At 32.2% G+C, this 12,745-nt stretch overlaps 4 protein-coding genes across 4 annotated transcripts; 2 read left to right on the plus strand and 2 right to left on the minus strand.

Annotated features, from left to right (window-relative positions):
- Positions 1-3: 3 nt before the first annotated feature.
- Positions 4-1,237, minus strand: DFA_11746 (uncharacterized protein; the record flags this gene model as incomplete). Its single annotated transcript, XM_004350642.1, has 3 exons — positions 4-523; positions 624-753; positions 838-1,237. 3 exons carry the CDS (start codon positions 1,235-1,237, stop codon positions 4-6), a joined length of 1,050 nt encoding a protein of 349 aa, XP_004350693.1.
- A 1,099-nt stretch (positions 1,238-2,336) lies between these two features.
- DFA_11747 (uncharacterized protein) lies at positions 2,337-4,238 on the plus strand (the record flags this gene model as incomplete). Its single annotated transcript, XM_004350643.1, has 1 exon — positions 2,337-4,238. One exon carries the CDS (start codon positions 2,337-2,339, stop codon positions 4,236-4,238), a length of 1,902 nt encoding a protein of 633 aa, XP_004350694.1.
- Positions 4,239-4,478: 240 nt separating this feature from the next.
- On the plus strand, positions 4,479-5,954 carry DFA_11748 (uncharacterized protein; the record flags this gene model as incomplete). Its single annotated transcript, XM_004350644.1, has 1 exon — positions 4,479-5,954. The coding sequence occupies one exon, from the start codon at positions 4,479-4,481 to the stop codon at positions 5,952-5,954; it is 1,476 nt and encodes a 491-aa protein (XP_004350695.1).
- Positions 5,955-6,052: 98 nt separating this feature from the next.
- Positions 6,053-10,152, minus strand: DFA_11749 (ubiquitin-protein ligase domain-containing protein; the record flags this gene model as incomplete). The annotated part of the gene is made up of 7 exons (XM_004350645.1): positions 6,053-6,349; positions 6,421-7,388; positions 7,455-7,578; positions 7,647-7,721; positions 7,787-8,649; positions 9,054-9,674; positions 9,792-10,152. 7 exons carry the CDS (start codon positions 10,150-10,152, stop codon positions 6,053-6,055), a joined length of 3,309 nt encoding a protein of 1,102 aa, XP_004350696.1.
- Positions 10,153-12,745: the final 2,593 nt, after the last annotated feature.

The following is a 12,745-nucleotide window of genomic DNA, read 5'->3' on the forward strand; positions in this document are numbered from 1 at the left end:
AGGTTAGAGGAAACTCGAGTTAACTCTGTAGTTTGTTGTATAATTATTATAATAATTAACATACGATTGACCTTGTTGAATTAAAAATGGAGTGAGTAGTAACATATCGGTATGTTTTAAGTTTAGGAATACACCTGCAATACCTTGTTTGAGATTGAAAGCTTTTTCCTTTGATTTTGCAGGTATCGGTTTGAGGAATGCTAAAATGAAGGATCCTACGGTGGTGACGACTGTAAAGATGATCAACATTGTGACAGTCGATAGATTGAGCGCAGTAAATGTTCCAGACATTGCATTTCCAAAAATAGCGCCGCCACTGTAAATGGTCTGGAAAATCGAAGAGTATTTGCCAAGTTCATGTTCACTTGGTGCTGCTCGACTAAGATAGGTTGGTTGTGCAGTCCACAAAACAGCTGCTCCAATTCCTATAATAAAGGCAGAGGGTAAATAGAAAAACCAAAGTACGTCAATTGAACAAACAATAAATAATGAATATGTTATCCCAGATAAAAATAATGATTTACTAAAAAGTAGAAAGAGTGATTAGTTTTGGTTTGTTTCCCTCTTCTTCTTCTTCTTCTTTTTGTTCTTCTTCTTTTTGTTCTTTTTGTTCTTCATCTTACATTAGACCTATTTTTTTTGTTAATACAGGTGATATTAAACAACCAATTGCAAATGCAAAATAGAGTATACCAAGACTGAGACTACCAGTGTTTGGATGTATACTTGTTGTTAAATTTTGTGTTGGTGAATCTAAATATATATTGTTTGTTTTTTTGGGAAAACATTAGGTGGATAATAATAATAATTGGTTATTCTTAGTATAGTTCTACTTACAACCAAAGAAAACTAATAAAAAGCCAATTCCCAAATGAAATGTGTTTCCAAGTGGAGCCAACCATTGTCTAAATCTTGTTAGTTTTGATTGTTGATGAGTGGATGGTGGTAATGGTTGATCTTCCAATTCAACATCTTCCATTTCAACGTTGTCTCTATCTTGTTGTTGTTGGTCATGTGATGTTGTAGATTCATCGGATGAAGTCAATCGATCGGCTCCATCCAATAATCTTTCTCTTGCTTTCTTTTTATCTCCATGATGATGATGACTATGGCGATGATGGCCTGGTACCAATTGTTCATCATCTTGGTTATATTCTATTATTGAAGGTGACAATGATGGTATTATGATTGCATCACCTGCTCCATCATCATGGTCATTTTCTTTTTCCGAATCCATGGGTCAAAAAAAATTATTAAGTTATTAGATTATTATTACTATATATTACTATTATTATTATTTTTTTAACAATGATGACAATATTAAATTATAATAATAATATGAGGAGGAGAGAGAATTTAGTTGTTGTTGTTTTGTATTTATATGTATATGTTTGTTTTTGTATGTGTATATAAATATAGAATCAGTTCTCTTTTCTTTCTTTGTATGTAGGTAGGTAGGTAGGTGGTAGGGCATACAGTGTAGGTATGTTTGAATAATTGATGTATGTTATTTATGTATGAATTTGTCGGTTGTTCGCACAACAACTTTAACTCTTCTAATCAATCAGCAGACAACGCACACACTCTTCTCTTTCTCTCTCTCTCTCTTTGTGAACTAACCCTATCAACAAACGATGAGGTGGTATAAAAGCGAAAGAAAGAGATATGTGTTACTTTAAATACACACACACAAAAGTAGTGCAAAATATCAGTGCTACGATGGGAGGAGTACCCCCATTGGTGTGGTTTAGGGATAAAGAAAAATCAAAAACAAACTGACCAATTCGTTTCATTGGGAAAACGAGTTTGAAGATGCATCATCAATCGGGTCTTACTCCCTTTGTCTCCCCAGATCGACCTCTCGAAGCGAGCGAGCGAGAAAGCACCTTCCTCGAGATTTGTCCAACCAACATCTTTTGTAACCTAGAACTGTATATTCTATTCTTGATTGCAGTCTATATATATAAACCTGCTAAGATCATTCTATATAGTATCTATCCCTGGTGTGTGTCAGATGATGATGAACTTTGATAAAAGCTTTTGGCTATTAATAGAAAGAAGAAATTATAGTGAATCATCGACCGATAGATCGAATACACAAACAAATATTTGTTTGATATTCATTTTCAAAAGAAATTAGAGTTTGTGTGAAACCATGAGTCATTCGATCGTGAATCATCGAATTTTATTTTAATTTAAAATTTAATATATAAAATCATACAAAAGCATAGCTTCATTCAGAGCACAGTCACATGTAGTATTGACAGACCTACAGACAGATAGATAAATAGATAAACAACTTATAGTTATTAAAAGAATAAACAACAACAAAGAAAATGCTTCAAAGATTATTTCGAAGATTTGGTAATGAAAACAATACTGGTGGAGATAATGATCATCAGAAACCAGTTGTTGGAGGTGATAACCTGACTGAATTGTCAGATTATCTATTGTTTAGTAATATTGCTAACCAAGATATATTGGATGATATCGATCGTATCTGTTTGGTGATGACTTGTAAAAAGTTGTGGGAAAAGAAAGGAATGCTGGTCTTTCAAAAGATTCATTGTCAAAGAGGTGATACAATCCCTTTATGCTATCTACACTCATTCTCCAACCTACAAACACAATCAAAACAATCAAATACTATATTTACAATCACTCAACCAAACAACTTTACTGATCTTGTTGATCAATTAGCAACCATCAATAATAATAACCAAAATAATAATAATAATGATAATCAAAATAATATTGATAATAATATAAATATAAAATTAATAGCAAATATAAAATCAATAGTAAATTACCCCGATAATTATAAATTACCATCAACCATCAAACAAGTCGATTATCTACAAGTCATCTATTACCCTTCACTATTGGATATTCTACCGCTGGAATTGACAAGTTTAACCATTTCATTCGACTTTGGTTTTGAAATTGACAATCTATTCACAAAGTTGGTTCATTTGGAGACGTTAAGATTGGTCGGTCGATTTAATAGGGAGATCAAACCCGGTCACCTACCAAACTCTATTCGTACACTTCAACTTGGCGACGCTTTCAACAAGCCATTGGTACAAGACTCTTTGCCGAGCAACATTGAACACTTGTCTATTGGTGCAAGCTATCAGGTCAAGGGATTGATGGAGATTCTACCGTCGACAATCAAATCTCTGACGTATGGTGTATACAACTACATGGAAATCACACCAAACTCGCTTCCAAACGGAATAGAGTCGCTTAGCATGTCTGCTACGATTGGTTTGGACAATAGATGGGAGGATTTTAACTTTCCACCAACCATTCGACACCTTTTCATTGACTGTTATCATCACGACAATCGTCCAAATTTAAAGACTCTTCCTCGAGGTATTATCGATCTCGAGTTGGGTCCATTGATCGATGTAGAGATACCAGAGGGTGCATTACCACCCAATCTCTTGCGGTTAAAGCTCGGTGCTTGTTTCCGTCAAACACTCCAACCACGTTCTCTACCCTCTCAACTCACACATCTTGTCATTGGCGACCTGTTTGATTGTCCAATCAACCCAGGTGTACTACCCGACACCATAATCAGTTTGACACTACCAGCATCATATAAAATGAAAATCAGTATTGATGCGCTTCCATCGGGCATTGAATTGATCCAATTCCTACCACCAGTCAAAAAGAATGAATATATCGATGAAAAGAAAGCAATTCTTCGATCCCTGTCCAGGCCATTTTCCGAATTCCAAGCACTCTTTGGTACCACCACGGATTCCGATCAACTCAAATCACTCGCTGAAAAGTGTCCAAACCTTTCGGTTTGTGTATGGACCGTCTACAGATTGGCAACATGGCACCGCTATTTCAGTGTCACCATGCCAATTAAAAACTTTGCAACAGTCTCATTTGACTCGAATAATACAATCAATTTGAATAATTTAAAGTTGTTCCGAATGATTGAACTACAACGACACCAAATCATCCAAACCAACAATGTAAAGTATTTCCAACTCTTTATTAGACTGATTGGTAGCAACAGTCTCTTATTCTACAACAACACACAACTCTATAATGGTATTATCAATGTTAAACAATTCAATAATAGTTCACATGGTCGTGAACTAGATAAACTATTATCCATTATTGTTAATCTAATGTCAGATGATTATTGTTGGAATCCTCTATTTCAAAGCAATTTGCTCTTACCAAAAGAGAAAAAGAAGAAGGATGGTGAACAAAATTAATAATAATAATAATAATAATAAACTGTACAGCTCATTGTGGTAAATCAAAATTAAAATTAAATCATTTCTCTCTTCAAAAATTCTGTGACTGTAATGAGATTTATAGGGGGTATGGTGGGAATAATTAATAAATCTCTCTCCTCGAATGAATGAATAGGGATCAATCAATTTTCACTTCATGTAATCTTCATTTCATTCAATCTCTATAATTCTTTTATACAATCACAATCAATTATTTAAATGACAGATAATACTAATAATAAGATTAGATTAAAAGAAGAAACAGTTTTAAAAATAATTAAATTAGCATTTGATTGGTCATGTAGAAGAAATGATAGTTGGTGTCTTTCAATGGCATTAGTTAGTTGGAAGTTCTACTCTATCATTAAATCATTCAACAATCAAGTTCCACTATTATTATTTAAAACATCAAAACATCAATCAAAAAAAACACTTAAAGATTATGCTGGTCATGTTGGAAATAACAAATATTTAATCATACCAGAAAAGATCACTTCCTTCAAATCAAACTATTATATCAATGAATTAAAAACAAATCCCAATGCAATTCAACCATACCTATTCTTTATTGATAATGCTAAATTGATAACTATCGATCTTATTCATACAACTGATAATAATTTCTTACAATGGTTTAATAATAATAATAATAATAATAAGGTTGGAAAATCAATTACCAGTTTGGATGTTTCAATCAATGCAGATAAATCAATCATCAAGCCATTAGATAGTTTAAAACTATATACATTGTGTCCAAATATTCAACAACTATCCTTTTATCATCCTTCCAACAGTATTAGATATTATTATACTAAACAAGATGATAAAATAATGATTGATAATCCACAAGTTTCCCCATTTAAAATATTGGTTTCATTAATACCTTTAATTGATTCATATCAAAGATCTTTGACATGTATATCATTTAAAAACCTCGCATTCTTGGATATAATGGATGATCGAGATTGTTTATTTCAATCTTTGGGCAAGTTACCACAACTAGGGTCTTTCAAGTTACATCTAAATCAAACTAGAAACCACGCTTCAATGGAGGAAGCAGATATTCTATTTAAATCAGTTTATAATTTAATTAAATTAAAAGCTTCAACTTTGAAAAGTCTATCAATCAACTTTGGAATATATGAAACACTTCCATCAGAATGTTCATATCAACAAGAAGCAAGAGAAATGGTTAAATATATTTTCACAGACACTGAACATTGTCAAATCAATAGATTGGCCATTAACATGGAGATAACTGATATTCCTTGTACATTAATTAGAAGATTATCAAAATTAAAGATTAGACCTTATATTACAAGGATTGATGAGATAGAAGAAGGTATTGAACTTGAAGAAGAAATAGAAAAACAAAAAAGAGAGTTGGTTCCAAACCTTGATAGATATTTGGAACTATTATCATCCATCTCAAAGAATGTCAATTATTTATCAATTGGTGCACCCGAGATATTGGAGAATTTAATAGAGTCTGATTCACCTGCACCTCTACCAAATCTATTATCATATGGTCCAGTTTTCAAATTAAGTCAACAGACTGTACTGGCAATCAAACAATGTCAAAAGTTTAAAGTAGTTGAATTTAAAGTAGATGAAATAGATCAAGAGATGGAAAATGAAATTAAATCAAACATTTCAATTTGGAATAGAGAATCATGTATAATTAAATTAAAATAAAAATATAAAGATTTGTCGTTGTTGTGTTAGATAATAAATACAAGAGAGGGAGGAGGGGAAGATACTGATTATTTATTTATATGTTGATTTAGTTTAAATTAAACTAAAGAAAAACCTTCTGAAGCTTCACTTATGGCAGTTAGAATATTTTGTTTTAGAGTGTGATAGGAAGTTAGACCACGAGGAATATCAATTCGATTGAAACAAGTATGTGAAACTGGTAATCTACCAACACTAGTATTTGGTGTAATATTAACTGTAAAATGAGGATACAATTGAAAGAATCCACCCAATGGAACAGAGCTGGACCCAGTTACAAATCTCAATAAAGATTTCTTTTCCTCTTCTCCAAATTCATTTAATATTTTCCAAAAATGATTAACAATTTCTTCAGACTATAAAAGTACAAACAATTGATTAATAAATAAATTAATTTTGATTTAATTTAATTCTATTTTCTACATACAACAAAACCAGTAATATTTGAATGAGCTTTTAAATCATCAACACTAACATTTGATTTACCACAAATGAGTATTTCCAATTCCTTCCAAGTGAATATTGAAATGAATTCTTGAGGTAACAGTTGATAGAATCCTTCTTTAAATTCATCTATTTGAGTTTTGATGGAACCATACATCATATGGTCAGCCAATAATTGTAAGTATTCCTCTTTGTTTTCATCGGTCACTCTGATTAGATTTCCAAATGGTTTTAAATTAACAACTTTATACTCTTGTTTACTTTGTATTCCATTTTGACAGACACCAGATGCATTTGTAGATGATTGTTCAGTAGTAGTAGTGTTGGTTAAAGTATTATCATAAATATGATGAACAAAGTAAAGTGGATCACCCAACACTTGATTAACTTGTTCCATTGGATTATTGAGTAAATATTGAAAGAGATTTCGGTAGAGGACTGGATCGAGTGATTCGACATCCTCCATGGCGACTGGCTCGTTTAAGAGTCGTTTGTAAAAGGACGGGGTAAAGTGAATGGATAGGTGACGGTCAGCTTTCAAAACGCTTTCAAAAATTGATTTGGCAGCGATGCGACCAAGTGTGCGAAAGAGTGTTTTGTACTCTGGCACTAGATTAGAGAATGGTGATGGTTGGTATCTATCGTTTGCTTTGCACTCAAACATACGGTACCCATTTAGACTGCTCTCTCCCATTCCTTGTGAGAATTTGGAGAACCATTCCTTGGAGATACCTCCAACATCTACACCCTCTTCATTTTCAAACTTGACAATGATTCGAGTTGTCAACAGATTCTTTCCATTCACATTCTTTAAAATGTCCAATGATTCCTCTAGTATATTGTCTCGTGACGATATATTTAATTTTAGTGGTGTTGGTTTTAATCTTTCATTATTTTGAATCTTATTTAATTTATCTTTTAACCATTTACATTTTGAATCAAATGATGGTTCTAAAAAAAAATAATAATTAATTAATTAATAATACTCTTTATAAATTTAATGTTTATACAACATACCAGTTTGATCACCAAAAAAGTAATAGGCAGTTAATAAAATTAAAAATGTATTTGTACAATTATGAATTATTATTTTTGTTTTGTTATCTTTGATTAATATTTCTTTTTCATTTAATAATTGTATCTATTAAAATAGAAAGAATTAAAAAACATTTTAGATTAAAAATTAAAGTTAACTTTCAATTTACATACTTGAATGGTTGGATTAATTGTAAATTCATATACAACTAAATTGGTTATATAATAATTTTCTGTAATTTCTATTTTCTAGAAAATAAAATAATTAGTAAACTATAATTCGAGTTTGATTGATTTATGTATTGTTTACATACAGATGAAGTTATATTTAAATTAACATTTGCAAATTTTTTGTTTTTTTCTATTTGACAAGGAAATGATGATATACCTTGAGTGTAACGTGTTGATAGATGAGAATAATCATCCTTGGAAATTGATATTAAAGTATAGGGACTACTACCACCAGATAACAATGGAACTCCGTTTAAACTAAAGTTGACAGTATACCATCCACACTGATTGATTGGAATTGATACGATTAGACCACGTTCAAATTCTTCGTCTTTGGTAATTGTATATTCTAATTTGGTTGTAAAGTTGCATTGTTGTTGTTTGTTATTTATAAAAGTCTCGTTTGATAATGGTGAAAAACTTCTTAAACATTCTACATTAAATTGACCAATATATTTCTCTCCATTACATGGGTTTCCAAATTGATCTTTTGTAACAATTAAAAATTTTAATACATTTGATGAAGGGGATGATGATTTTTTTTGTTGTTTGTTTTCTTCAAGAATGAAAAACTTATTTTCAGAGATTAATTCTTTTCCATGCCACATGATTTGAGAGTATTTTGGTGAAACGCAACCTGCCTCTACTCTAATGGCCTTTGAAAAGACTAGGATTCCTTGGACACTACCTTCGATCACATAGTCGCCACTACGGATCAGTTTACCGCGTCCATGGAATCCTTCGGGATCGGTCGATGAATACAGTGTAAAGTCATTGCTAATCTTTTTCATGACTCCATTTTCATTGACAAATGTATCGATCGACACTTGGTCATTTATCTTTTGGTTGACAATCTTGGTTGGTGTAATTTCAAAATTAAATTCTTCTCCTGCAACTATCATATTTTGTTTACTATCTACATCTGTTAAAAAGAATGAATATTGAACTAAAGAAGGAAGTAATATTCAATAAAAGTAATTAAAAGGAGAAGGAAAGAGGTTCAATATTAATATAAATCAACTTTATCGTTGCAAGCGCGGGTAGGGTTGGGTATCTATCATCAAGTCGAGAGAGGATTGTGATTGATTTTTGGGTTTAAACGAGGGTAGTAGGTAACGCGTAGAAAGGAAAGAGGATGATGATGATGATGATGACAACCATTCATTCACTCATTCAACCCATTACCATTCTTGGAGGGGGAGTGGTTTTATGTATCCTTGAAAAAAAAATACACAACAATCCCTGCTACTCTTTTTTTTTTTTTTTTGTCTTAAACACCCATTATCTCTTGATCAGATGTGGTTGTAGTTAACTTTCTGAATGTGAATGTGCGAATGTGTAATTACATACCAGGAGATAAATAAACAGAGTATGGGGATAATAAGACTTGGTTAACAAATATGTTGATTGTGTATGTTCCACTCTTGGTCACTGAAAAGTAAACACTAAACGTTCCATTTTTGCGGTCGATAACATTGATCTGAGCGTGTTCATCCATGTTGTAAAGGTCGTGTCCTTGGATGGCTATAGTCACAATATCACTTGATCGCCCTTCTCTTTTGTTTGACATCTGACCAGACTTTGGCGAGATCAAGTGATTGACAGTACTACTGCCACTGTTAAAGAGATGTGGTTGAGAGACGACCACAAAAGAGAACTTGTCACCAATAGTTCCTATGGTTCCAGATGTAATGCCCAATACATATGGCTTGTTGTTTTCATGTCTTTGATTGAATGATCTACCTGAAATAGAAGGTGATGTAGATGTAGGAGATGATGAGGCCGGAGATGTTGTTGTAGATGGGGAAGAGGTAGATGATGATAAAGAAGGAAGTGAAGGCGAAAGTGGGCGAGAGTGTGTAGATATAGTGGGTGGTGATAATAGCACAGATGTTGATGGGTTGACTCCACCAACACCACTTCCACCACTACCACGAATATTCGTAAACCAGCATAATGATACTATATATGCTAAAAAAAGAAATCAACCACAAAATGTGACACAGAAAATGAATGAAAAAAAAGAAAAGATAAGAATGTGATTAGTTGATTAATAGATCAAATCTATTGTTTGTTTGTTATACTTACCAATAAAAGATTGAATAGAGTAAGCTATGGTGGCGATTGTACCATGGTGGTGGCGATGGAATTGATGATGGTTATGATGATGGTTATTTTCATAATAATTATAGATGTATTGGTTGTCTCGACTGATACCATACAATGATGACGACAAACTGAGAGATTGGGAATTTGATTTTAATTTATGGATAGAAGGTGCTTTACTATAATATGATAGAATACCAAGATAGTATCGAATGGAAACCAATAACATTACCAACATGACGATGGTAAATACTGAATATTGATCATTTTGTTTTATTCCACTTGTATTTAATATCCATTCACCAATCGATAGTGATATTTCAATCATCCCACTAGTTGCCATATTTTTTTTAAAAAGTATATATATATTTAATTAATTATAGTTTTTGTTGGATAATTAATTAATTTACTCTGTCTGTCTGTCTGTCTTGCTGCACTCAAATGCAAGCAAGTATAAATAAATAAATAAAATTTCGTTTAATTAAACAAGTACTGACTGAATAACATCTATTGCCTATTTTAGTGTAACTTAAAACCAAATGGGAGTTAATATCAAAGGTTAATCTAAATCAAAATACTGAACAACAACCAAAGAAAAAAACACAAAACTGGGTAATAGATTGTGTAGTTGTTGTTGTTATCATTTCACCACATCCAAAGCCCGGAATATACAGTGTAGTTATATTTACATTTTGGGTGGATTGAAAAAAGTTAAAGTTATAATTTTAACTTCAAGTAATAATAATAAATGATAATAAATAAATAATTATCTCGAGATATTTTTTAAAAATCAATTAATGTGTGTTCCAAAAACTCTACTCTTTCTATTTCTGTTTTATGATAATAATAATAATAATAATAATTCTTTAAATAACTCTGGTAAGATGATTCTGGTAATACTGACTGAGAGTTGGTTGGATAATGCAGTGCAATGAAATTTAATTTGAAAATAAATGTAAATAATAATTATTATTATTATTATTATTAATAGTAGTAGGTAGGTATATTATAAATAAAAATGATGGATCATTAGAAGAGAAGAGGAAGGAAAAATAAACAAAAATAGAGTTGAAAGAGATAATTTTAGTGTTTAAACACACAACAACAACAATAAATCTAGATGGATAGAAGAGATAGATGATGATGAGAATGGTAAGCCGGAATGCAGATGTCGAATCAATACCTCTCGTTAGTTGTTTAGGTGGTAAGGATGGAGAGAGAGAGAGAGAGAGAGAAGAAAAGGTTAAGATGGCGCAAGTAATAGAAATAGATTGATAATAGTAATTAAATATAGGATATAGATTACAAGAGGAGTGGATAGGATAAGAGGGTGGGGTGTCTCATATATATATATATTTTTACACGCGATTTACAGCTGCTTCTGTATGCATAAACATATATATATATATTTATATATAGGAGACGAATGAACTTGTCCATCACACACACACCTCAACAAGATTTACAAAAAGAATGGAATAATTATTGCCAATTGTGGACAAGTGGGGTAAAAACATAACAACAGTGTGGATAATCATTATCAACCATTCAGTGTAATATATATTTGTTGATATCAATATCCACCCCTTTTCCCCTCTCACACCTGATTTTTTCTTTTTTTTCCAACCAGTATACGGAAAATTCGATATCAATCCAAAACTAGTTTGGTTTGGTTTGGTTTGGTTTGGTTGTTGTAGTACTCTGTGTGTGTGGAATCGGATTCGATTGGTTATAGATGATGAGTGAGTGAGTTGATTTCAAATCTATAGATTCATTTGTGCAATAGATTTGGAAATGAAAATATGCATTACATGACATTGGATTGTATGGCTGATGTTTACCTTTTTGTATCTTCTTCTACTTTTAAAATCAAAGTTTCATTGATAATTATTGTTGTTGTTGTTTCTTTTAAAATATAGGATTTAATCTATTGTGAGGACGATGATTAAATGTCTGTTGAACAGCAATATGTAGTAGTAGTGGTAGAAGTTGGTTGTATTGTTAATGTTAAATAGAGATTGAGGATGAATAGAACATTTGTTTTAAAATAAATGAAGTTGATGGGTTTGTTTCAGAAGAAGAAGAGGAGAGGAGGTTTGGAATGATGTCAATTGGAAATATTTAGTTTGATAGATCAAAGAAGATGAGATTTAATGAACTGCACTATTTCTTCTACTACCTGATGATCCAAACCAAACCAAACCAAACCACACTTCCTTCCTGATCAAACCTACTATCGTATCATCATCATTATTATCATCCGAACGACCAACTAAGGACAGACAGACAGACAGCCCGGACAGATGTTTGTTGATTGTTGGGGTTTCAATCAAACATATTTGTTAAACGGATGGGTTGGGGGTTGTTTGATGATATTCATCAATCAATCACACACCCCCATGATGCAGAAAGATAGTTTGTCTTTTGACGTTTCTCTCTATCCTCATCATCTCTTGATTTTCACAGTGAAGAGAGCAAAGAGAGAGAGAGAGTGAAGAACGAGAAAATATATAAGTCAACGTGTGATAATGCGTAGACCACCAACTTCATCACCCCCCTCCACAGTCGCCTTATCACAACCACCGACCATCCCCGCTGATCATTGAAAGAGATAAAAGCAAAGATTAGGGTGAGCTGGATGATTGTGTCTCTGTTAAAAAAAAAAAAACAAAAATTGGAGAGTGAAGGGTCATCATGATCGTCTCGATTCATTATTACTTTAGCCAATCTAAACATAATCAGAGAACGTAAAGGTTTACTTTCCTTATTAATCGATTTAAAGTAGTACAACACAGCTCATCAACTTCACACCCTTCTCCACATCCACATCACCCACTCACATAACCAACAGCCTCCTCAAAAGTAAATAAACAAACCTCAAACCTCAACCTTATCATTCATAATCAATGAATCAATGAATGATTGATTGAATGAAT

Source organism: Cavenderia fasciculata, assembly GCF_000203815.1.
Source record: "Cavenderia fasciculata unplaced genomic scaffold Scf_EUAJFUG02HR96I-5, whole genome shotgun sequence".
Lineage (NCBI taxonomy): Eukaryota > Evosea > Eumycetozoa > Acytosteliales > Cavenderiaceae > Cavenderia > Cavenderia fasciculata.